Below are 24,637 nucleotides of genomic sequence, written 5' to 3'. Positions count from 1 at the left end.
TATTCTGTTGCATGCATACGACGTGTTTTTACTCGTCATCACCGTAGCGGCACAGGAAGCTCACACAGCTTGTCTCTTCCTTCCTCCGCCTCTTCGCCAATTCCACAGCGCTTCCTGAGCAAAAGTGCGTGCAGTCAAATGACCCCTCTCCTTGTTGGCCTCTTCAGTCAACGTCTCAATCACCCTTCCTTGCTCGATGCACTGCCACAGCCCCCCTGCCATGGCACTGCCAATATCCTCCTCTACCCACTCCTCTCCATCCTCGTCTTCTACTACCTCTGGATTCTTGGCTACTTTTGCTGGTCCGTCCGTCGTTTGTTCCACGCTCTCAACGCCGAATTCTCCTCTGCCTAGTCTGTATAGGATACGACCTAGCGTTTGGTATGCGATACACCGTTGACTTGCCACTTTGCTTCGCGCCGTGACTGCCAGTTCTGGTATTGTGTATCCTGCTGCCTCTGGGGCTTCGGCGTGATGGTGAAGGCCCCTGTCGGTGGGTATATCTCGTGCGACGCTAGGTGCTAGCAAATTGCCAGAAAAGTCGAAGCGCAGTTCTGCCGGATTCAGGGCGGTTTGAGAGGGGTGGTAAGGAGATTTGGTATCGGACGGGTCAATTGGCGACATCCATGATAGCGAGGAGGGATCGTAGGGTAGCGTGGGGAAGTACTTCTCATGTAGGTTTTTCAGGAATAAGGGATCGTTTGGGTCGAGGTCGGGCGGTTGTGGAGGTCGTGGGAAGTGTATTGAGTCTGCGGCATCCGGAACAGCTGCCGATGCGGTGTCGTCGTCTGGCGAAGATTGTGTGGCGGGTATCAGACTCGGTGCTGGTTGTGACGTTGCTTCCTTTGTTGGCTCTGGGGCAGCGAAGGAGACCTTCTTCGTACTTGGGGTCTGGGGCTGAGGTTCTGGCTTGGCTTGGTCAGTCAAGAGGGGTGCAACGGCTGCTGGTTCTGGCGGCTCTGTATCAAAGTCGCGCTCGTTGCTCCCTTGATCAATGTTGGACCGCATGAGCAGCTTCTGCAGTAATGCTGGATTGAGACTCGACATGAGCTCTTGCCGTTCCTGCTGAATCTCTGCATCTGACATGCCCGCTAGTGTCTGCCTATTCTCTTCGTCTATCGCTCGTCTCTCCTCGTCCCGGTCAAGCCCAAATGCGCTTCGTGGTTTGGGCGCATCTTGCATTTTCGCAGGTGCTTTTGGTGCCGCCGCAGCTTGCTGGTCTTTGGCCGCGCGCTGCTGCTTGAAGGCCGACATTCTCGGTACGCGTTTTTTGTGCGCCGGAAACCCATTCACATTCGGTTTGAGCGAGGGCGCAACTGGAGGATTAGCTGGTGATGAATCGCGCTCTTGAATGTCGCCCACGAAGGTAGGGAACGACGGCATGCGGAGCTCATGCTGCTCTTCTTGATCCAGCTTCTCGACTGCGCCGGTATCAAAGTTCAAGTTCACGCGCTCTCCTCTCTGAAACTCCATGTTGACAGCAATATTGTGGCGGTGGTGTACGTGACGCAAATGTTTCCTGTCGAAACTTTGGGCTAACGGACCCTTGCATGCGGGGCGGGGTGCTATGAGCGCATCGGCTGGACCTGCCTTACGTGACACTTCCAGCAGCAATGGAGCGAATGCACGCGGCGACAGGCAGCTCAAGGCTCGCAGCTGATTCGATACCACGCCCATGTGTACTACAACTATGCTTCTTCACAGCTTTGACTTGAAGTGACAAACTGGACAACATCCTTGTTCTGGGATGATGATTTTGTCGAAAAGGATACCCCGTTGAAAACTTTCCTATTGTCTGGAATGACCCAAGTAAGGTGCAGGGTGCCTAAGCTACCAATGATGACAGGGACTCAGGTACCTGCATCGATATGTGGGATGTTTGTAAGACGAATTCGGCCAATGGTCAAGTGGTGACTGAGCTTCAGGCTGCGCAGGCAGTATCCCAATCTCATATAAGATAGCTAGGCGTGCCGTTTAAATACATGAGTACGAAGAAATGGCGATCTCTGAAAACGATGAGTCGGTTGTGATGGGATATCGACTGTCGTGCCGTAACAACGATCAAGCCAATGTGATGGATATGCTAAAATGCAGTTACAACATTGCAGCGCGGCCGCCCCGGCGGAAAGCTGCCTCGGCTAACCGCGGTCTACAACTATGAGGTCGCCAAACCACATCCCCACAACAACGACACTGTAGCTTTGAACACCAGCATATCTGGGCGTGAACTGTACTGTACTACTGCGGTCGCATACACAACGTAGACATCATCGAAATGCCCTCATTCCGTCTCAGCCCCCGCGTCCTACATCGTGCCCTTCAAAGCCGCACATATGCAACCGCCCAAGCACCGGCAATCAACGTCACCAACGTCCCAGCACCACACTGTGGAAGCATACGTATACTTTCTCTGAATCGACCTGCGGCACGTAATGCGATATCGCGGCAATTGCTCGCGGATTTGAGCCATCAAGTAAACAGCATACACAATGAGGGTGACAACGGGCCAACCAGGGCGTTGATATTGGCGAGCGATATCGACACGAGTTTCTGTGCGGGCGCAGATCTAAAGGAGAGGGCTACATTTACGCAGGAAGAGTATGTTCAGCCATATACGTGGGAAGAGTAACAGCTAACAAAATATTAGAACATCCAACTTTCTAACTACGTTACGGGGAACATTTGCATCGATCTCACAACTACCGATTCCTACAATCTCTGCATTGGCAGCACCAGCATTCGGTGGCGGCCTCGAACTAGCCCTTACAACACACATGCGCGTCTTTGCCTCTAGCACCACCGTCGCTCTCCCAGAAACTCGTCTCGCTATTCTTCCTGGCGCAGGAGGGACATACCGTCTCCCTGCTTTGATCGGTCTTTCACGTGCACGGGACATGATATTGACAGGCCGCCGTGTAGCAGCGCCGGAAGCCTATTTCCTGGGGCTGTGTGACCGGTTAGTGGAGATAACTGCCGAAGACGTACAGCAAGAAGGTGCTGCGCGAAAGAAGGTCTTGAACGAAGCTGTAAGACTAGCAAGGGAGATATGCGAAGGTGGGCCGATAGCGATCAAGGCTGCGCTTCAAGCGGTGGAGGGCTGTGCGCTGGGCGAGAAGGCCGAGAATGCTGCATATGAGCTTGTAGTCAGGACAAAGGATCGCGACGAGGCGCTTCTCGCATTTAGGGAGAAGAGGAAGCCTGTTTTCAAGGGCGAGTAAACAAATATTGGCTGTGTCGCGATCAAGTATCGACACTTGCGCACCTAGCCTGAGCCGACATGCTTCATTTCTGCATTATCAAGTCCTAGGCTACACGCTACGTTCTACATCTTACTCTTGATCTCCTCCAATAGCTTGCTTAGCTCGCCCTTGTCCGCCTCCTTGGTTGGCCAGCCAATGCCCAGCCCTTCTTGCTCATTTGGCTTGGGAATGAGGTGGAAATGCACATGATCCACAACTTGATGCGCAATCCTTCCATTGTTTTGCAGAATGTTATAGTCTTGGATGTTTTGAGCGATGGCAATGCGCTTCGTGACGGACAGGACTTCGGCCAGTTGGTCGTCGGGTATGTCGTGAAGCTTTGCGCCATGATGTTTGGGGATGATTAGCTAGCAGGAACATTAGCATCAATGGAATAGTGTTTGTTGTACAGGGACATGGAGTGAGTTAGAAAAAGCGAGATTACACACCGAATGGCCCTTGCTCAATGGGCCGATGTCAAGGAAAGCAAGTGTCTTCTCGCTCTCGAAGATCTTCATCGAAGGGATCTCGCCTAGCCATTCCGTTAGCCATTGTTGAATGAGACAAGGGTCAAGGGAAGCAGAGAGTACCCTTGATGATCTTGCAAAAGATGCATGCAGCAGAAGACATTATGGTACTCTCGGATTGGGAGTGTTGGTTGATTGGTACGAGTGTGGATTGGAGAGAGCAGTGAGGATGACGCAGGGAGCTTGTTGCGAGCCAAGTGGGGTTGACTGAGGACATGTGGGGTAGCTTTTTGGCGGGACGGTTCCGCCTTGCTTGACTTGAGATATTCTAGTTACAAAAAGATGTCTTTTCGGATACTACTGTTACTTATGACAGTTTGCACACTCTCACTTGTAGCTTCAACGCATCACATCCTTGCAGGTCATGACTGTGCCCACTTCCACGATGCGCACTCAAAATTTGCATAGCATCTGAACTCGTTGCTCAAACCTTTCGCGTGCTTGATCTCGTAGTTCGTCGTCTTAGTTCCTACTTTCCCATATAGTTTGTCTGTGATCAAGCTCTCCATACGCTCTCCAGTGCACACAATCAGACGGAGAGAGTCTTGCGACCAGGACTTGGCGAGCCATCGTACAGTCAACGCAGCTAAGTGCCATTAGCGACATAAAACCCACGCTTGTCTGAAATGATAACAAGACTTACCTTTTGTTTGACAGTCTTGGCTTAGAAATGGTGGATCGCAAATGATTACGTCAAATGAAGCCTTCATCTCAGCCGGCAGTTGGATAGCCTTCTCGAAGTCGTAGCGCACAAACTCCTTGAAGACGGCGAAGCGTTCGTCGAATTCCAACAACTTGATCTGTGGACGACACTTGACTTCACCTGAGTTCTGGACTGAAGTCAACATGCGAGCCTCTCACTGACCCTGAACTCTTACCAGTAGATTCTTTAGTTGGATGAAAGCACTCGGAGCAGACACAACCGCTATCCTTGTCTCGTCTGTCGCACCCTCCAGAAGTTGCCGCGCGAGCACCATGGCAGTTTCGTCGCTGTACCAGAACTGACTTGCATTCCAGTCTTCGGTAAACGCATCCATGGATAGTTTCCCCTCGAAGTCATCTTCGGCTTGGCCTTTCAGTTCTTCGAACTGTTTTTGTCGTGCGTCCCGCTCGCCATAAAATTCCTTTAGGGCGGCAAGAGCATCGCCTGAAAGCTGTCTTTATCTTTCAGCATTTGTGTTTTAACCTTGGAGTCGAGTAGGGATAACCTACGGGATCTCGTCGTCGTCTTCGATCGATGCCATGCTAATTTTGGCTCAAAGCGATTTGTCGCAAAGTGCACCTGAAAAGTAATGGTCTGTCTGAGTCGTACCCCACTATCGATAAGCGCCGTGCCTCGGTAAGTCATGTCCGGCTGTAGCTCATGGTAAGAGCGACAATGCACCCGCGACTGCGATGTCTGACAACCACCTGCACGCGCAGACTATATTCAAAGATGGCAGAACCTCAAGTATTGCTTCCGGACGTTGAGCAGATTAGTGACCGGGTAATTAGAGTTCTTGGGGGTAACCCCAGCAAGGTAAGCGCTTTTAATCATTTGAAAGCATGGCGTACTCTAACAACCTTCAAGTTCACGCTGCAAGGTAGACGCATCTGCGCTCTGTAGGCTTATAAGAATCTAAGAATAATAGGCACAAACACGTATATAGTCGGTCGCGGCGCATCACGACTCCTCATTGATACTGGTGAAGGCAAGCCGCAATGGATAGCCTCGATCAAACATCTCCTTTCACAGAGAAGCATTACAATTGACAAAGTACTCTTGACACATTGGCATCACGATCATATCAAAGGCGTCCCCGATATCCTCGAGCACTCTCCAAACACGACAGTCTACAAGAATGACCCACACGATGGCTGGCTACCCATAAGCGACGGGCAGAAGTTTGAGACAGAAGGCGCGACCCTGCGCGCTTTCTTCTGTCCGGGGCATACCACAGATCACATGGCATTTGTGTTGGAGGAAGAAGACGCCATGTTCACAGCGGACAATGTATTAGGACAGGGCACGGCAGTATTTGAGGATCTATCAGCGTACATGAAGAGCCTCGACGCCATGTCGAGACAGTTCAGAGGTCGTGCATATCCTGGCCATGGACCTGTCATCGAAGACGGCCCATCAAAGATCACCGAATATATCAAGCATCGCAAGCAGCGTGAGAAACAGGTACTAGACGTGCTAGCAGAGGACAACGGAGCTGGGATGACTTCGATGGACATTGTGAAAGTGATATACAAGGACTATTCAGAGAGTCTATGGGAACCTGCAGAGAGGGGAATACGACAGATCCTTGATAAGCTGAAGCTGGAAGGCAAGGTGGGCGGAGATACGTTGTGGGCCCTTAGCGGGAAAAGTAGCCTTTAGATGTTCCAATGACACATAGTTTGGCATGGTCAGACTTTGATAAGCGACTCGTTCCAGACTTGACTGCGCCCCACCACCCTCAGGATGAATTGTTTAGATAGCATCTTCCTGACAGAGCTGGTGAATGTTATCTTGGAATATAAATTTTGCATCTTGACCAACTTTCATCGAATCATCAGTCGTGATGCCAGAGTGGTTAATGGGTTAGACTTGAATTCTTCGTTCAGTCATCTAATGGCTTCGGCCTCGCAAGTTCGAATCTTGTTCACGACGATAGCATACTGTTGCGACAGGAGCTTCTTTTTGCATGGTGGTGGTGCTGGTGGTGGTCGAGGGGGTGATGGTGGTGGTTGTCGCTGAATTGGGTTAGTCCGGCGGCATCCACGTTTTTTCCCCCACCGGGCGATCATGGCGATCCTTTGCTTCCACGTGTATAATCTACGTTCTATTCCTTCTCTTTTTCTTTGTACTACACAACCTGCGCGACTGCAGTTTAGTACATTGACGCATCATGCGACGCGGCAGTTCGACGCCATGATCACTGGTGAAAACGGGACGCGAACAGACTTGAAGAGTGACGACACCATATACAAAAGAAAAACTGAACAGGTAGAGATAATAAGTGCTTCCTTACAGCTTACGTCAGCCCCTGATGAAATAGATTGTAAACATTGATAGCATTGTAGTCTTCTAGAGTTTCTATGTGTGTTTATATATCTCTAATACAATTTGTTGTAGTAGGAAGAAGTACTCTACTGTAATAAGATGTTTAGTTTCCTTCCTCAACGTAGTGACGACAGAGCGTCTCAATACGAACAAGGGCCAGGAAAGGAGCATGTGTGCAGACAGTGGTAGATACATCAGTTTGAGAGAAGAGTATAGCGAGTATAACTACTACCGCGGTATTGAATTTGCAGTATTGTATAAAGGTGTGACATGCGTATCGTCTACAGACAAATTGAGTGACAAGCGACTTAGATCTTCTCGACTTCGAGGATGTTTCCTTGTGCATCAGTAGCGAGCTTCTTCTTGATGAGCGATGCGTTCCTCGGGTTGGGCGCATTGAATATGTCGTCGATTTCTTCGAGGGTGCGGTTCTTGGTCTCGGGGATGAAGAGCCAGACAACAAAGGCCTGTATGGGGCACCAGCAGGCGAAGACGATGTAAAGCCTCCAGCCAATCTTCTCCAAAGCGATGGGGTAGGCAAATTGGTTGATCAACATAGCCGTTGTGAGTGACAAGTTGGAGAAAGCCATACCCTTAGCACGCATCTCGAATGAGAGCACCTCAACGGGATATAGAGCCTGGAGCGGGGTGATACCGAAGGCGAAGACAGCGTTGAATAGGAAGACCAGTGCAACAAAGGCATTACCTGCGGGAATGCTGTTCGTCTTGTTCTGGTAAGAGACCGCGCCGATAGCTCCAGCCCAGATAACGGTTACAGTCGAGAAAGTGCCAATTAGCATAGGGCGTCGACCCAGTTTGTCGACACAGAGAGCGCCTATAACAGCCTGCGTACAAACTATCAGTACAGCGATTAATGATATTTAAGCGACTTCACTTACGAAAGCAAGCTGCATGCAGCTCTTGCCCAAGTTGATGTTCATTTTCTTGATCTCATCCGTGACGCCTGCGGATTCAAGAACACCGGAGATGAAGTAGTCGACAGCACTATGTGATAGAACAATCAAAGTCAGCATCGTTTCTTCTGACACTGCATCTGGGAGGTTTACTTACCCGTTACCTGCCCATTGACCGAAGATAGCAACGATACAGTTGCATGCGAGACGGTAGCGCGCGGGACGAGTCTTGAAAAGAGCGCCGTAGTCCCACCAGCGTTTGTCACCTCCATCCATGTTGAGGTACTCTTCGTACTCGCGGATTTGCATGGAGACCCAGATACTGTCCTCGTTGCCACAACCATGGTATTTGGCAAGGGTTTTCTTGGCTTCGGAGTGTTTACCGCGGGTGTACAGCCTAGATCTCATCAATATGTATTCTACCTAGGTATGCATGAAACATAGCAAGAATATGCTACTCACCAGCGAGGACTCTCAGGGAGAAGAAGAGGAAGTATAACGAGCAGGGCTGGGAACAGCATTTGCAGCCAGACAGGAATCCTCCAGGATTGGTTGCCTGCAAGGTCTGCGGCTCCACGTGTGACACCGGCTGCAAGAAGCGATCCCACGAACCAGAAAGTGTTGTAAAGACCAGTAATGACACCTCGGTGAGCTGGATGCGCAGTCTCGATAACGTGAAGGGGGCCAGCTGTTGTCATAATTGGGACCGCGAAGCCGAGCAGGAAGCGACCACCCATGACTAAATTATGGTGCGAGAGGTTAGTATGTATTCAAGGCGGGCTTCTCATATGGGCGTCTCTTACATTGGCCGACAGGGTTGGAAGCAGGAGCAGTCGACTGAATGATTACTCCAATGCAACCAAGGACTCCACCAATCATCATTCCAATTCTGCGGCCCCAGGTATCACAGGCAGGACCGATGAAGGGAAGAGCGACAACTCCACCGATCTGGTACATGGAAGTGACAATACCGGCCCACGCTCCGGTACTCTCGACGTTGTAATACTCCTTGAATGTATTGTTGGTAAGGAGAGAGTTAAACATGGATCCGTCGAAACCGTTACATGTCGAGCAAAAGAAGCCAACAAATGCGCAGACGTAGAGTAGCATGGCAGAGCTAGAGAAACGAACTACAGGCTCCTTCAGCTTGGCCTCTGCTATGGCTTCAGAGCCAGAAATGACGGCGATATCAGCCACGGCACCTTTGTGGTCCTGTTAAGGTGTAAGTAAACTTAGCATTTCATGATTTGAAGATAGACCTTACGCCATGCTCTGAGGTTGTAGTGACATGAGACTCCTTGATGTCCGACATTGCTGCGGTGGAGATACTCCAGGTGAACTGTGCAGGATACAACTCGGATGCAGCTCAGCTATTAAACAAAATCGGAAATACACAAGGGTAGACCTTCAATGGCCAGAATGTCGGGCTATGGCCCGCAATGTCCGGCTAATGCTGCATCCCAGCGGCGTGCCGTCGGAGTCGCAGTTCTGGAAACATGTTTCCGAGCTAAATGGCCACGGAGGGCTCTGGTCCGTAGGCCTGATTAGGAAGCGGCTCCAGCACGTTGAACAAGCCTCAACCGTCCCGTTTGCGTGCAGACGCCACACGCTTGGGAGGTATGGTACAGCGAGAGTCGAATCTTTCGGAATCATGGACCGTAGTCAATTGTTCTGAGCGCTCTACGGCAGCTGCCACTAGTCAAAGCCGCTCTCCGCCCACCCAACACATTTCTGATAGATGGCGACGCCGTAAAACGCGGGGGATTTGATGGGGCCCCGAAACCTGGGACGTATCCTGGTCCATCAAGGGTATCCACTTTGCTGTCCTCGGCTAGGCTGCTACAATGAATGCACATCAGCTTTGAGAGGATCGCCTGTTCCCGAGTATGCCTCTCGCCTAGGTGCTAGAAGGGTAATCTTTAATATCAGCAGACAGCATCCAACACATGCTGGAACGAAGATCGCTGGTATCAACAGAGGCGCTGGGCGATCTCTGCACAAGACTATCAGCATGGTCACGCTGTATAGAGGAACGAGCGCTGGTGTGCGGCCGCCTCAGGTGTAGACAGGGCCCATCTTGATAGTAGCAGTTTTATCCGCGAATAAGCTCGAAGGATTGGCACGAGCGCATGGTACAGCATAACCTAGGGGCGTTTGCTGAGAAGTCGCTGACGCTTGATCCTGCATGATAATCGGCTCTAAGCGCCTCGATGCATGTCGGAGGTCAAAAGTAGAATCAATTCGTTAAGAGCTAAGTGTTTTCACGCTGGCGTGTCATGGACAAGTGATGGGGTGAGGATGTTGTGGTGCAACGGAGGCATCCCCATCCCTCTGATGCCCAGCCATAAGCGATGGCGCTACTGCGACCTTCCCGCGGGGTTAACACAAAGGGGGACAGGCGCTACGGAGAGGACGTCTCCGTGCCAGCTTCAGTAAAGTAAACATATTCAAGCTAACGGTTTCACGACGCCTTCGTTGTTCGCCTTGAAACGGACCGTGACTGCTTGGCTGAAATGCAACGTACGGTCGGCGATGGATGATTATTGATCTGCCAAGGTTGCCTAGGTATGTCACAGCAGTATGCTATCGTCGTGAACAAGATTCGACTTAGGAGGCGGAAGCCATTAGATAACTAAGCGAAGAATTTAAGTCCGGCCTATTGACCATTCTGGCTTCACAACTAATGATTTGATGAAAAGTTTGATCTGCCAAGGTAAAGCAAACCTGTCACCCATCTTCTAGGCATCGGTAACCCGGTCCGGTTCGGTTACGCACTAGATGCCTACACCGGAATCCTTTTGGCTTGAAATATGTCTTTGAAATCTCGTGATATCCCTAGACCTCGTTCCGGATGCATCCTCGTTCGAGCAAGACTTCCCAAGTCAAACTCTAAAGGCTTTAGTATACGGAGATTTTAGTTCATGCTGGGCTAGATCTGGGCCTCCAACGAATTGGCTGCAGCGGGATTACACTTATATCTCGGAGTTGTTCGCGAATTTTCCGTATTCTTCATCTCGTTCTACGCAAGAAAGATACTAGTCGGTACGAACCGCGGAAAGACCACAGGCGGAGCACGGAGTACAACGCTTCTGACGACACTACAGCGAAAAGGAATAGACTAGTTGATCTTGAATACATAGGTCATTTCCGCGGCGTCGAGCTCTATCGATCACTGGTCACTCATGTGATGGAAAGCCCTGGATCCCGTTGTGGCGACCAGCTGCTCTTGACGCACTATTCACACAGAAGCTCTTGCCACCACGTCCTGGATCTCGGCGATCAAATTCACATTGCACTCGCCCATTTTGATGAGCTGGGCAGCCAACCCCATAGTACAAACAGTGGTAGTTCAGAACTCTCGCGCTGGATCCCCACTGCAGGTACATTCAAAAAGCAGGTTAAGGTCTTCGAGACCTAGACTGACTTCTGTATTCGACTCGGCGAAACGGTGCCATAGAGCTAATATCAGCTCACGAACCGAGTCATCTTCGAGCTGCGTGGCGAAGCAGCACAAGTTCATGAGCAAGCTACTATCGCGAAGAAGATGTGCTGGCAGCTCAACCAGCCCTTTGGATGAGGTACAGCGTACGTACGATTGAACGACTGTGGTGGCACAGCAATGAAGCTGCACTTGTGTCCTACCATTACCGTTCATTAATCGTTGTAACAACGGGGAACTTACAAGGTCTTCACGGTCAGCAACAATAGTCCCCAGCGATACGTTCTGCGCATCAAAAACCTCTATCACAAAATTTCCGATTTGTGCTGACCTCAGTTGATCTAGGTAGCTACTGAGGTCTGCCACCTGATTGCGAACGATGTCTGGTGGTACCCAACCGCCGACATTCATCTTGCAGTCTTCTTCGTCGTCCGAGTCGAGCATATAGTCACCAACACGGTGGTTGAAGATGTGACCTTCGAACGGTTCGGCAGGTGTCTGTGATTCACCGGGCTTGACGACCAGACCGTCTACACGCCGACCTTGCGATGTCTTGGCCTTCTTCGTATAAACTATGCTGGTTGGATAAGTTGGATGCTTTACCATCCAAGCGCCTCGGTGTTGCCGTGCACGCTTTTCCATCGCCGCTGGGCCGACGCAGAGCTTGTACTTCTCGTTGTATGCTTTGGCGACACCTGGCCATGGAAGGGGCCCATGTGTTTCTGACACTGTACCGTAGGCATCTGGCTTGTTGTTGTCGCGTGTCAGAATGATGAAGCCGACCTGTTCGTCGGAGCGATACTGTTTTGCCTCTCTGTCCATGTGAGCTATGGTGTGAGGAGCGCCAATGTGTGTGCTTTCCGGTGCATCTATCATCATTGCATCCTCATGGTCGTGCTCTTCCTCATAGTCGTCCGGCTGGTACTCATCTGCGCTGTCATCCACCGTATCCGTGGCATGCGAGATACTCGAGTGATGAGTTAGAGCTGCCCGTTCAGTAGCCTCCAAATCATCGTAAGACAACATGTTATTACAGCCTGATGTCATAGCACTCTGTTCGTGTGAAGACAACATGCCAGCGATGACGTCTGTTGTAGAGTAAGATTCAAATCATGGCAATACGGAAGAGTATTAATAGGTCTGTAAAGCCGCTGTGTGTGATTTATGTAAGGATTATTCGCTGGACGTTATGCGTTCACATTCGTGGGCCTTCTTCGCATTGCATTCACACCGAGATCCAGCCACTACCTACCACCATGCATCAGAAAGAGCGGTGCTCCTATATCACAGCCACAACCCATATATCAATGGTATCTCGTTAGGAGTATCTGGACCTTTCGGGTATCTAAATAATATAACAATCTTACGAAGGCCCTGAAAATACAATTGATCGAAGTGATGAATCTATAAGCTGTAGTTGCACGGTGTCTGCAGATGTGGCTCGAATTGTAAGGAGGTGTTGAGGGTGATGCAAGCTTCAAGGAAATTCACTCGGTTCTGTTGCAACTGTGCACGCAATGGTCGATGAAGATGAATCACATAACAGGGCTACCCAAGAAGTAGATGGCTAAAACCGACGCTGAGAAAGCGTTGCCACCACCTCAGTGAACAGAAAACCTTTTCCCTATAACCTTCTTCTTCCCAGATATACCGAACTTTGCCTTCATAGCCGCCCACGTACCTGGCTCTTTCTTTAAACGCGCTAGAAAGTTTGCCATATCCCCTTTGATGGAACTTAGGCTTTGTAGCATATCGTTCGCGCTCTTGGAGATACCGTTGAGATGTACACGAATGTGCTCCCCAGCAAGCCCTGAATCTTGGCACATGGTTCTGTGCACCTCGTTGTAAACGTACAGGTCCTGCATAGCACCTTCAATAAGCGGATCCAGTTCAAGCGGCAAACTGGCTATGTCAGAGTTGCATGGATCGGAGAGCGATTGAAAAAGCATTTGGTAAATTTGAAGCACTTTGAGGGCACGAGAGAACAAGCGATTCAGAGGTGCTACCTCACTGAAAATAGCGTTGTGCAGTATTTCCATCTTACGCAGTAGGGTAGCCTTGTCATTGACAGAAGTGGCTGCGGATGAAACCTCGAACTCTAGTTTGTCAATGAGCGTGGTAAACGTTTCGTTGAATAGTTCGTTTTCGTTTTCGATTTGAGAAGTGTGTGACATAATATTAGCGAATTGGGCTTCATTTGCTGCTATGAGTCTTGCGTCTTGTGCGCGGAGGTGAGCGAATGTCTCAGCCGTGCGTTCGTTTTCTGTTTGTAGCTGCCGGATCGTGGACTGATGCTGGCCAAGCTCGTTCTGTAGACGCTCAATTTTGGCAATAGCTTCATTGAAGGCAATCTGGTCTTTGACAGCAAGAGAAAGATCGCGATGGTAGCGTTGCGCACGCCGTTGGGAGTCCTCAGAAAGATCGCGGTAGTAATCGATCTGGCGGTACGCTTGTTGGAGATCAACCTTGAGAGCCTTGAATTCAGCTGGCTGGTCATTGATCTCGGCTTCTTTCTCTTTGATTTTGGCTCGTAGGGCGTTGTTATCGATCTGAAGATCTTGCTCACGAGCCTGGATCTCATGAATATATTGGCGTGCTGCGTTGAGCTCAGTCATCTCCGAGAAGTGATTCTGCATATTCTCTGGGATGACGTCCTCGATCTTGTAGCCTTTAGTTTTCGCCTCTTCCACAATGTGGGACAGCTGCTTCTGCATATCGCCCAACGTAGACATGGTAATGTTGATAACGATGACCTGCGTTTGGCGTTCAGTAAACTCTGCAAAGTTTATACGTTGGAAAGGACCGAGAAGGTTTTATGTACGAGACCTAGTCAGAATATGATGTTGACATGATATACTAACAGTGTGGTTGTCAAAGTATTTAGGCGTGATGCATATGACTTTGGCGGAAAGGCGAGACATCAAAGTGCTTGTACAGTGTATTCATCCAAGACATGACACAGTCTTGACTTGTAAGAGTGAACCATTGCGCAATCGACAGCTAGGTACCTATCGCAGTTGACTTAGAAGCAAAGCTATCGGCCCGGCGAGGGGGCCGCGTTAGGTTTTTCTACTTTGCGAATATCTTCAAGCTGTGCCAAGAGAACGCGACCAGTCTGCTCCAGTACCGTATACAAGGAAATTCCGAGGAGCGGGAGTACCTAGTCCTCCCTACTGCAGTCTACAACAGTATTTTGTAGAATAATACCAGATATTCTAAGTTAATGTAGACTTTAAACCTTAATGTCTATATAAATAATAATTACCTTAGTGCTGTTGTAGGCTGTAGAGCAGTAGAAAGCTTTAGCGTACCTCTTCAATTTCTCCCTTGTATGCGGTGCCAGCAAAGTGGAGTTGACGAACTCCGCGCTAAAGCCCCACATCTCGGTAAAACCTTCCGCCGCCCAAATTTTCGAGCCGTGCCAGGAACTTTCTTGCGCGTCTTCCAAATCTCACGTCACTATCGCATACTTGTCTCCACCAGCTCGTCAACATGTTCGCTGTTCCTGGGTGGAACGTTGCCGCGCAGGTGAAGACTCAGGTCGAGGCACCCAAACAGAAAGATTCCACGAAACCCGGGAAGAAGGCGCAGAAGAGGAAAGAGAAGCGCGAGGAGCAGCAGATTAACGCGGACAACTTGGCAGAACAATGGGACAATATAGCCAAAGGAAAAGGAACGCAGGTGGAGAAGACCAAGAAGCCGGAGGCTGATGGCGTAGAAGCGACAGATGAGGCAGCGCAAGAGAAGCGCGGGAAGAAGAGAAAGCGAGGAAAAGCCGGAGGTAACAAGGACAAGGCAATGGATGGAGATGGCGAAAAAGGAGCAGAGGCAGAGGTTACACTGGTAGCAGAACCTTCAGAGGGTAAAGCAGATGCTGCCAAGTCTGCTGGGGATGAGCCCGCGACGGCCGAGAGCGAGTCAAAACGCGAGAAGAAGAAGCGCAGGAAGGAGTCCAAAGCTGACAAACTGCTCGCCGCAAATGCCGCCGGCACGAAGTCTATTTCTGAAACCCCAGCCTTAGAAAACCTCCTCCCCGAACCCAAGGGCCTCACACCCCTCCAGCGATCTATGCGCAGCAAGCTAGCTAGTGCGCGATTCCGTCACCTGAACGAAGCACTTTATACGAAGCCCTCCGCCGACAGCGCGTCTCTCTTCAAGGAAGACCCATCCATGTTCGAAGATTACCACCGTGGATTTGCCCAGCAGGTCGAAGTATGGCCATCGAACCCTGTAGACGGTTACGTGAACAGCATACTCGTAAGAGGAAAATTGCGGAACAAGGACGCGCGGAAGGACAGAAGAGGACCAGCAAAGAACGGAGTCCGCAGAGGCCCAGGCTTTGAAGAAGAAGAGACTACAGCTATAGCACCTCCCAGAGGCGACGCGAAACCACTGCCCAGAGACTTTAAAGGCCACAGCACAATCGCTGATCTAGGCTGTGGAACAGCTTCGTTATCGTACCGCCTACAACCGCACCTCAAGTCCCTCAACCTCACATTCCACTCCTTTGATTTGTCCAAACCTTCGGGTCCTTCTGCCGATCTCGTAACCATAGCCGACATCTCCGCACTCCCTATCCCCGAAAATAGCGTCGACGTAGCCATATTTTGTCTCGCCCTTATGGGAACAAACTGGCTCGACTTCATCGACGAAGCATACCGCATCCTTCGCTGGAAAGGCGAACTGTGGGTCTCGGAGATCAAATCTCGATTTGGACGCGTAGACAAGAAGAAGGGCGGTGTACCCATAAATTCTATCGGCTCACTCAAGAAGACAATGGACAAGAAACCGCCTAAGGTAAAGAAAGCAAAGGCAGACAAGCCGCCTGAGGAAGGCCCCGTTGACTCTGAAGACGAGGCTGAACTCGCGGTCAATGTAGATGGTCAAGAGGGCAAGGAGGGAACAGATGTTTCCGCATTCATCGAGGTACTGAGGAAGCGGGGATTTGTGCTTGATGCTTTGCCGGAGAGGCCAGCGGATGCGATCGATCTGAGCAACAAGATGTTTGTCAAGATGCAGTTTGTCAAGGCGGCACACCCGAGCAAGGGCAAGAATGCGAGAGAAGATCAGAAAGCAGGAGCTGTGGCACAGAGAGGCGGGGGTATGAAGTTTGGGCTCAAGGGGAAGAGATTTGGTGCGGGTGAGGGAGAGAATGAGGGTGACGAAAAGGATGGGGCGGTATTGAAACCTTGCCTGTACAAGATCAGGTGAGCGGGGCGTATAATCGAATAGGTGTGGGAGTATACTGTCATGGCAAGAAGCATGTAACAGGCGTTGAAAGCCTTTCATCAATTGATCTATCTGATCTTCGTGAAGATGCATTTATTCATAGGAAACTCTTCAGCTTCTATTCCTGTTCAATGATAACGCATGCATGCTATTCGATGCCATGTCGTGAACTCGTTTCCTCGTCTCCTCATCTAAAGACTCATTTGAATTATCCACATCTCTTCAAATGGTAGAAACCATGTTAAGTAAGTCGTAGGCAAAGGCAGGCAAGCGCCGTGTAGCAATACTGAGCATGTCCTGATGTTCCCGCATGCACTAACCGATGAGAAAACTTGCAGCATGTTCGACGTTGCCTCCGAACATCTCCAAGGCTTGTATGGCTTCTTGTTCTGAGCAGCCAAACATACCGGTAAGTTGCTGAACATGTTCCCGGGGAAAGTTGCTGTTAGGTGCAGACGGTGCGGGTGCCTTGGACGCTGTGGGTGGGGCTTGCTGCTGTGTAGGTTGAGACGACGAAGATGAGGCACCTGCATTCGAGGAACCAGCTGCAGCGCTACCTTTCGGTCGTACAGCACCCGTCTTTGCACCAATCTCCTCTCCATTAGGACCAGACACAGTCGGTTCATTCATCTCGGCCTCCTCGAAGCTCCTGGGGATTTCCGATTCGTGCAAGAAGGGTACTTCCTGACCTTCGAAGCACAGGGCATTCTTCTCAAGATCGATTTTGGCGCGGTAACGCTTAAGCATGTCCAGACCGAAAAGTAGATCGACATCCTTGCCTTCCATGACAGTGAAAGCGCAGGGCATGACTGCGCCACCAATCTTGATCTCGGCGTGATGTACGCGACCCAGAATGCGCGCTGTACCGACACCACGCGCCATGCCGGCGTATCGGACGTCCATCAGCCGCATGATACCACATCGCTCGGCGCAGTCGGGGGACATGATTGTGGCCTGGGCGCCAGAGTCGACAAAGGCCTTGACGGGCACGCCATTGACCTCGGTGTTGACGTAGAGCATGTGCACGCGGGTGAAGACTGTGTGAAAGATTAGCATGGGCTCAATGCGAGTCGGACGTGTTTGACTTGTTGGGAATGATGTGTTGGTACCTTCAGGGTTCTCGTCGTATGCCTTTTGCAGATTCTCGACAACGCGGTCCTGGCGAATAATGTCTTCTATCTTTCGTTGCGCCTCGACGTTGAAGGGGTCCTCGTTGAGCAGGGCGATCTGGTTCTGACGCTCGCGCTCCGACTCCTCCGCCTGTCGTTGCCTCATGGCATATGTATCTCTCCAGCGGGTGGGGTCGTTGACGGCGGCGGCGAGCTCCGGGTCACCCTGACGCAGCTTGTTCATCTGCTGGGGGTCGTTGAGGACGAGCTGTCGCACGCCCTCTGGATCAGGTTGGGCGGGCCTGCCCGGGTGCTGGAGGTTCCTGTTCTGTCGGGGTGCGGGGCGCATCACGACGGCCAGCATCTCGCCATCCCGTACCCCGGCGTCCTCGAGTGTCTGCGTGTCTATGGCTACCGGCTGGCCGTTCAGGTAGAGGCTCTGTGACGCCGCGGGCAGGTTGGTGTCGGCCTCGATGAAGCCCTTGAGGTCCTTGACGGTGCTGCCCGGCGGCAGTTCGAGCGTCAGCAGGTCTGTGTCGGCCTGGGTGCCGGGCGCGGTGATGGATATGGTGACGCGAGGCCTGGCAGCAGCGGGTTAGCAGCGTGCTCGGGGCAGCGTCGTGGCACAGCAATGGCTCTGGTACAAACTCACATGGTGGGCCGGAGCGCGTGTTGGGGCGTATGCGGGCACGTCTGGATGAGGCCACTGGATGTGACACGCGGGGTGGTTGAGGTTGGCTTGGGTCGGGCGGGAGGCGACTGTGTGATGTCTCGGTGCGCGGGAGGGAGCTTATAGGGAAGGAGGCACTGGGCCGTGGTGTTTTTGTCGCAACCTTGGGAACGCGGTCGCCGCCTGGGCTGGAAGGGAATGGAACGTAGTGGAGCCGCGAACCCAGCGTCGGATGAATCAGCGCGCAGGCGTAGGCATCGACGCGCAGTCGTGGGCGAGCGTACGGAACCACGACGTTGGCCGTGTAGGCCCAAGCTAGCATCACGTCTGCCATGCCTCGACGTCGGCCCAACGCAGCATGCAGGAGAATCGTCTGGCCGCCGCTGCACCCATCCTCCTACTGCACGTCATTCGTAAATCCATTGCCACCACCTTGCTAGTCAGGGCATGGGCCGACGAGGCCGCCGCTGAGCACACCCCGCTAGCACCGCCTGCTGCTCCCGAGAGAAACACGGTCACGTCGCGAATTAGTACATGATACACCACCACAAGAATACCTACCTAGGAAACATGCCCCCGCCTGCTCCCCCGAGTCAGCTCCCGTCCCCAGCTAACCCGGAACGATCTGCAACGGCAACGCGAAGCGAAGCGAACCGCTAGTAAAGGCGGGGCTGAGGCCGCAGAGTCTCGTGAGTCTTCCAGGAACCACGAACCCACAAACCCATCGCTGCACTTCGGCCTCCTACAGCTGCATCCACCTGCCTCCCTGCCGTATCCTTCCATCGCCCACCCACCACAACGTCTGTTGCCATCGACCGCCAAGATGCCTCGGGACTTATTAGCAGACAAGAAGACGCTGGATGCCATGCCCCAACTATCAAGAGAACCTGAGACCGTCTCTAGTCCGGAACCCGTCGAGCAATCTAGTCTGGTACCCCATCGCAGCTCCAACATTGCCCAGGAGGGGCGGTTGAAGCAGATGGGAGTTCGTCCATATGCTTCTTTGCTGAACATCGACGACCTTGACGACTGCGATTGGCTTGAGCATGCCGCCTTTGATCCGGTTGAAGCCGCGTCGCGCGAGAAGGTGAGAAGAACAATTTGCTGTCTGTCTTGTTTCTCTAGTATCACAGTCAATGCCTGTATCTCTTATTCAGTACCACCGTTGGGCTCCATCAGGCCTCGCACCGTGCGCTCTTCTCCATCACCAGGTTACTCCAACTCTCAAGTCTGCATGCTTTTCGTCTGCCTTGTTTTCATCCAACATTGCACCAAACTCTCATCTCCCTCGTGCATCCATTAACGGCATCAATTGAGTTTGTCGTACACTAGCTGGTCGCTCTTTCCTATTTTGGTCGTTCCTGTGCCACGCCCCTTCCTTCTCAAGACTTGATCCAATAGACTCTGGGTTTACAAGCATCTCTGGTATACAAAATCTCCAGATCTGACGCTGACCAATTGTAGCTCGAATACCGTCTGCGAACCTGCGGTGAACTATGTAGCGGCCTCTTCTCATCCGCCTACCCCACCACATCAGGGCCACTAGGCGAAACTATTAAATTGCATTCGTTTCCGTCATTAGACTCGACCGACACTGACCGGAAGCGTGTGATAATTGGCCACATCATCTCAACCAAAGCGAACTCACCTGTTGTTACTGATGACGCTATGGACTACCCCAAGGACTGGAAGACCAACTACCAGCTTACGCCAAAAGTAGGGCACAATGAAGACGGCCAGACAGTGTGCCTGCACTCGCTATGTGTGCATCCCAACTTCGCGCGCAAAGGGCTCGGCTCGATATTACTGCAGAGCTACGTACAAAGAATCAAAGACTCAGGTGTGGCATCTAGGATAGCGCTCATCTGTAGGGACCGATATATACAGTTCTACGAGAAGGCGGGGTTCAAGAAGATTGGCCCGAGTAAATGCCAGTATGGTGGAGGAAACTGGGTAGACATGGTCCTAGACTTTGAAGATAGTGGAGATGATGGATGGGAATATTGAGTGGAACTGGCAGACCAAGTCGACCCTTGATGGATTGATATCAGTAGGCTAGATCATACACTATCTAGTACGAGCCTGCCAAAGTTTATGCGTATTGACTCCTATCCTCCCATCGATCCTGCAACGCCTTTCCATCGATGCTTGCAAAGGCGAAGCCACTCTCATACCTAGCATACTCAACCAACTTCAGCGTGTCCAACTTCGCTCCAGCCTCAGTCTGCGCCCACATCGCCACGCTCAAAACATTCTCGCCCTTCATATTGAGGATGCCAGGAGGAATAGGGAATCGTGTCTGGAAAACCAAGTCAGTGCATGTCTCACATGCATGTCGTACAGCCATAACGTACCTGTGGTCCAATGTGCGGAACATATTTGCCGTACTGATACCCGTTGACGAAGAGAAGCATACGGGCAATGGTACCTTTCGGCGCCCCGACTTCGATGCCGACAGGGACATCGAGATCGGAGTCGATAGAAAGAGAGAATGTCGTCGTAAACCAGCGGATGGCGGCGCCTTGGACGCCGTCAGTGGTGGGGCTAGCATCCTCCCAGGAGGAGGTATCGAAACCGGGAAGATGCCACCCAAGACGCTCACCGTAGAGACCGCCTTCATTCATGGGGCCGCGAACCTAAAGGTCGTACAAAGTCAGTGTATGTTTTACATGCGTTTTGTGCAGGAAAACCACTAACAGGGTCGATGTTACGCTCTCCGCCCGCGTTACCTTGGATCTTCCATTGGTCGAAGGATAGCTTGGTATTGTTGCCGCTGAGGAGCTGTGCACCGAGTATACCACGAGGATTTTCTGCGCCGGCTGGGCCTGTTGATGTCTGGTCATGGCCAGTATAGTCCGTTGTTACTGTCAAAACATTGCCTTCATCCTTCAATGTGATGTTTTTGAAAGACAGCAATGCGGTCGTCGAAGTTTGCGACGCGTTACCAGGATGGTAACCAATCGACTTCCCATTCAGCCATGCGTTCCATCCTAATATACTCATGTACAAAGTCAGTTTGTGTGTCTCGTGTACAATCCGTACAAGGGGTTATCTTACCCGCAGCCACGCCACCCTGAACTGTGATGTTGAGGGATGTTGCAGATTTGCCTGAGAAGTATCCGCGATAGATTTTGGCCCCAGTGTAGTACTTGTAGTCACTGCTGAAGAGTACAGGAAGAGTTAGGGGCTTTACAGGGCTTAGTGTGGTGTTCTTGTCGGCGACTACCCAATTGCTGTCGTCGTATGAGGGTTGGATCTCGGGGGAGGATTCAGCCGCTTTGAAGTTTGAAAGCTCTGGAAGAGTGATGTCGCGGTCCTTGGTACCATCGATTGCGGCAGTGAGGGAGCCGTAGGGTGTCTTCGTTGTAGCGAGCTCCTTTCCATTCCAGGATATTGTATCCGCACCAGAGCCGGCGTATACCTCGATGGTGGTCGCATTCGCATTATCGCCAATAACAGAAACTGCACCACCTGATATGCTAGCTGAGCGAACTAGATACGGTCCTTGTACGAAGATCTGGTGCTCGGGAGTGACATTCGGATCATTAGTCGTTGCTGGCGCGAAAAAGGTGTACGCAGTTGGTATATCGAGCAAGTAAGCAAGCACCCCATTTGAGAACTCTACCACCGTTGCCCCCTTGCTTTGTGTGTAAGAAAAGCTTGAGTATGTGCTGTTCGACGATGCGCTTGCAATGTCTGATTTCGCGCCGTACGTTTTGAATGTCAGGTTGCTCTGCGATTTGAAAGCAAATTCTCCCGCCTGTCCTTCGCGTGTGTAGAAGACAATGACAGGTCGATTGAACAAACCGTAGGTCGCGATCTCAGCCGACGAGTAAAGTAGCGTCTCATTACCCACAGAGTAATCTGTAATTACCCATCGACTTTGTCGACCCGCAAGCTGTAAGCTCGAAATCTTAACATCGCCTTCAGATGTCTTGACCGTCATCGAGAAATCAGTCACAGCACGGGTGCGCGTGTTGTTGTTCTCGGCGAGGTAGAATCTACTCTCTGTATTGCGATTCTTGAGTTGCCAGGTCCAGATGGCTGAATTGTCGACTGCATTTGCGGTGCCGTTGTTTTCCATGAAGGTGTTGTGCAGGCCTTTACTAACACGGGTAAAGAGGGCAAGAAGCTTGTACTGCTTGAACTTGTCGCGTACCTCCCTGGTCTCGCGTAGTGGTGCGTCGTAGTCGTAGGAGGTGTATACTACCTGAGTATGGGAGTATGAAGTCAGTATATGTTTCAAATATAGTTCATGAACAGGAGTTACGTACGGGGGCGGCACTGTTCAGATGGAGGTACCAAGTTAGTGTACGTCTCAAATGCATTTCGTGCAGTCCCGACTCACCTATGTCCCCAGTTTGTACCTCCATAGGCCATGTACAGATTCAAAAGACTAGCGCGCTGTCCGATTAGTCCTTTGTAGAAAACATCCGCAAATTCAGGGCTCTGTTCAGCCAAGCACTGATCGAAGAAGTAACCGCCCCAAGGTTGGAACCACCCTCCCTAATGAGGTGAAGACAACAGGTCAGTGTATGTTCCACATGCGTTTAGTAAGGTCACGACTTACCTCGAACTCGGGGAGATATTCAGGTTGAGTGGGGGAGACCTCCTGAAACCACTGGTAGTACGTTCTCGGCAGGTTGAATCCAGTGTCGAGATTTGTGCAGCTCATGCCACCGGGGTAGCTGTCCAGCCCATAAACATTGATCGCGCCACCGACATTGTTGTAATCAGTGGACCAACTCTTCGATCTGAAGCCCTTTTCGTTGTGTGACAAAGGTACGATGATGCCTGCGTCTTTGAAGGCGGTCTTAAGTTGTTCCATGTAAATGACCAATGTGTTGTCGGCCTCGTAACGAGTTTGCTGGAGTTCGTTCTCGACTTGCGCTAGGATGACTGGTCCACCATTGGTGATCTGGTTCTTCGCAATGATCTTGCCAACTTCAGCAATCCATTCCGACCATGCTTGCCGATAGGTCTCATCTGATGTTCTGTACTTGCCACCACTCCCGTCGCTGGTCCAAAGCGCGAAACCACCACCGTTAGTTTCGGCGTTGCAGTAGGGCCCTGGCCGTGCAATCACGTAGAGGCCGGCTTCTTTGGCCATGTCAAACAGGCGCTGAATGTCCTTTCCAGGTGTCGTGAAATCGTACACGCCTTTCGATGCCGAATGATACGACCAGAAGAAGTAGATCGAGACAGCATTCATGCCGTTCGCCTTGAACTTCTGGAAGACGTCGAGCCATAGCTCTGGAACGGGGAGACGAGCGTAGTCTGAGAGGTACACATGCAAGGATTAGCATGTCTTTCATGTACGGTCTGTTCATTCCATTTCATCAACGTACGGAATTCTCCACTCATAATCATTACACGCTCGCCATTGACCATGAGCGATCCATTATCCCACTCCACGTCCGTTTGAAGGCCATTGTCGGTAGCCAATGCACAAAAGAACAGCGAGATCGCGACAGCAAAAAGATGGAAGAACCGCATCTTGACTTGCTCAGTGACCAGAAAAAGGTTCAATACTGGACGCGACGCGACTTTTGCTCAATAACCCTGCCTTGGAGCTCGCATGCAACTAGCCCGCAGATTTCAGCCGCGGTCGAAGATCGTCCTCCGGACCTGCGCTTCACGGAACGATATCATTGACGGTATAATGTTTGCCATGGAAGAACTGCTGCAAGCGAGGCCGCGGGGTAATATATGCAAGGTACTAAGACCCCAGATGTGGCGTTTTGCGGAGAAGGGGGAACATCATCTGCCCGAGAATGCCGAGGTGCTTGTGAAGGAAGCTTGCCAGCGGAAGGTTTGCCCTAACAGGAAGGGACAAGTCCGATACGCGTCATGGGAGAGTCCAGCAGCATGCATTTTGTGTCTTTTGTTGGCCTTGGAATCGCAGCCACAGAGATCGGAACGAAAACGTGAGCGACCCGCGAACCGCGAACCGCTGGGAACAACGCAGATGTGCAATTAATGTCCGGCGGAAGGGCTAGCCGCTTTTGAGACCTTACCTCATCCACGGAAGAGAGCTTTCCCATGTTCCTTCTCCTGAGGCGGGCTGCAAAAGAGTCAAGCATTTTAGTTTCCGTGTTTCCCGATGCTTGTCACACGGTTCTGGTAATGCATTGACGCGAAAACGGGGGTGCCTTTCGAACGACAGGTCTGGACATGTGGATCTTTAGCGGGTCCACCCATTGGAGGATTTTTTGAAACAAAAGTCCCTTGGCGACACACACGCACTGAGCAAGTGTTGCTTCGAGCGATTACGTCTCTCTCATCTCGTCTCCATGCTCTCCACTTATTGGAGGACTTCGAAACAATCCTTCATCTTTCACTATGGAGAAACTCGACTCGGGAAATGATGGGAACGTAGACTGTACCATCGATACATGAGTAGGAAGCTGATAGCTAAGTCATTGACATGCGTGTATAGCATTGCTAGAAATCTGTATATATATGTGGCGTACCAAGCA

At 51.3% G+C, this 24,637-nt stretch overlaps 11 protein-coding genes and 1 non-coding gene across 12 annotated transcripts; 5 read left to right on the top strand and 7 right to left on the bottom strand.

Annotated features, from left to right (window-relative positions):
• Positions 1 to 60: 60 nt before the first annotated feature.
• Positions 61 to 1,473, bottom strand: CC77DRAFT_927507 (hypothetical protein; the record flags this gene model as incomplete). The annotated part of the gene is made up of 1 exon (XM_018533995.1): positions 61 to 1,473. One exon carries the CDS (start codon positions 1,471 to 1,473, stop codon positions 61 to 63), a length of 1,413 nt encoding a protein of 470 aa, XP_018389827.1.
• Positions 1,474 to 2,224: 751 nt separating this feature from the next.
• On the top strand, positions 2,225 to 3,607 carry CC77DRAFT_981455 (ClpP/crotonase). The gene is made up of 2 exons (XM_018536084.1): positions 2,225 to 2,598; positions 2,648 to 3,607. The coding sequence occupies exons 1-2, from the start codon at positions 2,276 to 2,278 to the stop codon at positions 3,216 to 3,218; spliced, it is 894 nt and encodes a 297-aa protein (XP_018389826.1). The 5' UTR covers positions 2,225 to 2,275; the 3' UTR covers positions 3,219 to 3,607.
• Positions 3,323 to 3,869, bottom strand: CC77DRAFT_927108 (HIT-like protein; the record flags this gene model as incomplete). Its single annotated transcript, XM_018533974.1, has 3 exons — positions 3,323 to 3,607; positions 3,689 to 3,771; positions 3,830 to 3,869. The coding sequence occupies 3 exons, from the start codon at positions 3,867 to 3,869 to the stop codon at positions 3,323 to 3,325; spliced, it is 408 nt and encodes a 135-aa protein (XP_018389825.1).
• Positions 3,870 to 4,128: 259 nt separating this feature from the next.
• Positions 4,129 to 5,010, bottom strand: CC77DRAFT_927930 (hypothetical protein; the record flags this gene model as incomplete). Its single annotated transcript, XM_018534017.1, has 4 exons — positions 4,129 to 4,352; positions 4,422 to 4,596; positions 4,645 to 4,924; positions 4,979 to 5,010. The coding sequence occupies 4 exons, from the start codon at positions 5,008 to 5,010 to the stop codon at positions 4,129 to 4,131; spliced, it is 711 nt and encodes a 236-aa protein (XP_018389824.1).
• A 126-nt stretch (positions 5,011 to 5,136) lies between these two features.
• On the top strand, positions 5,137 to 6,159 carry CC77DRAFT_1016780 (Metallo-hydrolase/oxidoreductase). The gene is made up of 3 exons (XM_018524279.1): positions 5,137 to 5,285; positions 5,337 to 5,349; positions 5,398 to 6,159. The coding sequence occupies exons 1-3, from the start codon at positions 5,202 to 5,204 to the stop codon at positions 6,129 to 6,131; spliced, it is 831 nt and encodes a 276-aa protein (XP_018389823.1). The 5' UTR covers positions 5,137 to 5,201; the 3' UTR covers positions 6,132 to 6,159.
• Positions 6,160 to 6,309: 150 nt separating this feature from the next.
• Positions 6,310 to 6,404, top strand: CC77DRAFT_t15. The gene has a single exon. It is a non-coding gene; the product is annotated as a tRNA-Ser (tRNA).
• A 551-nt stretch (positions 6,405 to 6,955) lies between these two features.
• On the bottom strand, positions 6,956 to 9,251 carry CC77DRAFT_518853 (lactose permease). The gene is made up of 6 exons (XM_018532002.1): positions 8,976 to 9,251; positions 8,515 to 8,923; positions 8,174 to 8,450; positions 7,869 to 8,108; positions 7,697 to 7,802; positions 6,956 to 7,642 (listed from the first exon to the last, which is right to left on the bottom strand). Exons 1-6 carry the CDS (start codon positions 9,021 to 9,023, stop codon positions 7,106 to 7,108), a joined length of 1,617 nt encoding a protein of 538 aa, XP_018389822.1. The 5' UTR covers positions 9,024 to 9,251; the 3' UTR covers positions 6,956 to 7,105.
• A 1,761-nt stretch (positions 9,252 to 11,012) lies between these two features.
• On the bottom strand, positions 11,013 to 11,385 carry CC77DRAFT_1016776 (hypothetical protein). The gene has a single exon (XM_018524278.1). It carries the CDS (start codon positions 11,364 to 11,366, stop codon positions 11,061 to 11,063), a length of 306 nt encoding a protein of 101 aa, XP_018389821.1. The 5' UTR covers positions 11,367 to 11,385; the 3' UTR covers positions 11,013 to 11,060.
• A 1,310-nt stretch (positions 11,386 to 12,695) lies between these two features.
• On the bottom strand, positions 12,696 to 14,132 carry CC77DRAFT_518837 (hypothetical protein). The gene has a single exon (XM_018532001.1). It carries the CDS (start codon positions 13,880 to 13,882, stop codon positions 12,752 to 12,754), a length of 1,131 nt encoding a protein of 376 aa, XP_018389820.1. The 5' UTR covers positions 13,883 to 14,132; the 3' UTR covers positions 12,696 to 12,751.
• A 419-nt stretch (positions 14,133 to 14,551) lies between these two features.
• Positions 14,552 to 16,491, top strand: CC77DRAFT_1016775 (ribosomal RNA-processing protein 8). Its single transcript, XM_018524277.1, has one exon. The coding sequence runs from the start codon at positions 14,643 to 14,645 to the stop codon at positions 16,359 to 16,361; it is 1,719 nt and encodes a 572-aa protein (XP_018389819.1). The 5' UTR covers positions 14,552 to 14,642; the 3' UTR covers positions 16,362 to 16,491.
• A 1,993-nt stretch (positions 16,492 to 18,484) lies between these two features.
• CC77DRAFT_1016773 (acetyltransferase) lies at positions 18,485 to 20,441 on the top strand. Its single transcript, XM_018524276.1, has 2 exons — positions 18,485 to 19,245; positions 19,623 to 20,441. Exons 1-2 carry the CDS (start codon positions 18,982 to 18,984, stop codon positions 20,163 to 20,165), a joined length of 807 nt encoding a protein of 268 aa, XP_018389818.1. The 5' UTR covers positions 18,485 to 18,981; the 3' UTR covers positions 20,166 to 20,441.
• CC77DRAFT_518671 (hypothetical protein) lies at positions 20,137 to 23,815 on the bottom strand. The gene is made up of 8 exons (XM_018532000.1): positions 23,507 to 23,815; positions 22,729 to 23,435; positions 22,507 to 22,664; positions 22,433 to 22,442; positions 21,216 to 22,368; positions 20,856 to 21,148; positions 20,513 to 20,794; positions 20,137 to 20,457 (listed from the first exon to the last, which is right to left on the bottom strand). Exons 1-8 carry the CDS (start codon positions 23,652 to 23,654, stop codon positions 20,251 to 20,253), a joined length of 2,958 nt encoding a protein of 985 aa, XP_018389817.1. The 5' UTR covers positions 23,655 to 23,815; the 3' UTR covers positions 20,137 to 20,250.
• Positions 23,816 to 24,637: the final 822 nt, after the last annotated feature.

This window comes from Alternaria alternata (assembly GCF_001642055.1).
Source record: "Alternaria alternata strain SRC1lrK2f unplaced genomic scaffold CC77scaffold_3, whole genome shotgun sequence".
NCBI classification, from domain to species: Eukaryota; Fungi; Ascomycota; class Dothideomycetes; order Pleosporales; family Pleosporaceae; genus Alternaria; species Alternaria alternata.
This window is presented reverse-complemented; position numbering and strand designations above follow the sequence as displayed.

Coding starts and splice junctions, on each gene's coding strand:
- CC77DRAFT_1016776 (XM_018524278.1), bottom strand. CDS start 11,366: ATGAACGGTAATGGTAGGACACAAGTGCAGCTTCATTGCTGTGCCACC.
- CC77DRAFT_1016773 (XM_018524276.1), top strand. CDS start 18,982: ATGCCTCGGGACTTATTAGCAGACAAGAAGACGCTGGATGCCATGCCC. Junction 19,246..19,622: donor AAGCCGCGTCGCGCGAGAAG/GTGAGAAGAACA, acceptor GACCAATTGTAG/CTCGAATACCGTCTGCGAAC.
- CC77DRAFT_518837 (XM_018532001.1), bottom strand. CDS start 13,882: ATGTCTACGTTGGGCGATATGCAGAAGCAGCTGTCCCACATTGTGGAA.
- CC77DRAFT_518853 (XM_018532002.1), bottom strand. CDS start 9,023: ATGTCGGACATCAAGGAGTCTCATGTCACTACAACCTCAGAGCATGGC. Junction 8,451..8,514: donor TTCCAACCCTGTCGGCCAAT/GTAAGAGACGCC, acceptor ACCATAATTTAG/TCATGGGTGGTCGCTTCCTG. Junction 7,803..7,868: donor GGTCAATGGGCAGGTAACGG/GTAAGTAAACCT, acceptor TCTATCACATAG/TGCTGTCGACTACTTCATCT.
- CC77DRAFT_1016780 (XM_018524279.1), top strand. CDS start 5,202: ATGGCAGAACCTCAAGTATTGCTTCCGGACGTTGAGCAGATTAGTGAC.
- CC77DRAFT_518671 (XM_018532000.1), bottom strand. CDS start 23,654: ATGCGGTTCTTCCATCTTTTTGCTGTCGCGATCTCGCTGTTCTTTTGT. Junction 23,436..23,506: donor GATTATGAGTGGAGAATTCC/GTACGTTGATGA, acceptor TGTACCTCTCAG/ACTACGCTCGTCTCCCCGTT. Junction 20,458..20,512: donor TTCCGCACATTGGACCACAG/GTACGTTATGGC, acceptor TTGGTTTTCCAG/ACACGATTCCCTATTCCTCC.
- CC77DRAFT_1016775 (XM_018524277.1), top strand. CDS start 14,643: ATGTTCGCTGTTCCTGGGTGGAACGTTGCCGCGCAGGTGAAGACTCAG.
- CC77DRAFT_981455 (XM_018536084.1), top strand. CDS start 2,276: ATGCCCTCATTCCGTCTCAGCCCCCGCGTCCTACATCGTGCCCTTCAA. Junction 2,599..2,647: donor GCTACATTTACGCAGGAAGA/GTATGTTCAGCC, acceptor ACAAAATATTAG/AACATCCAACTTTCTAACTA.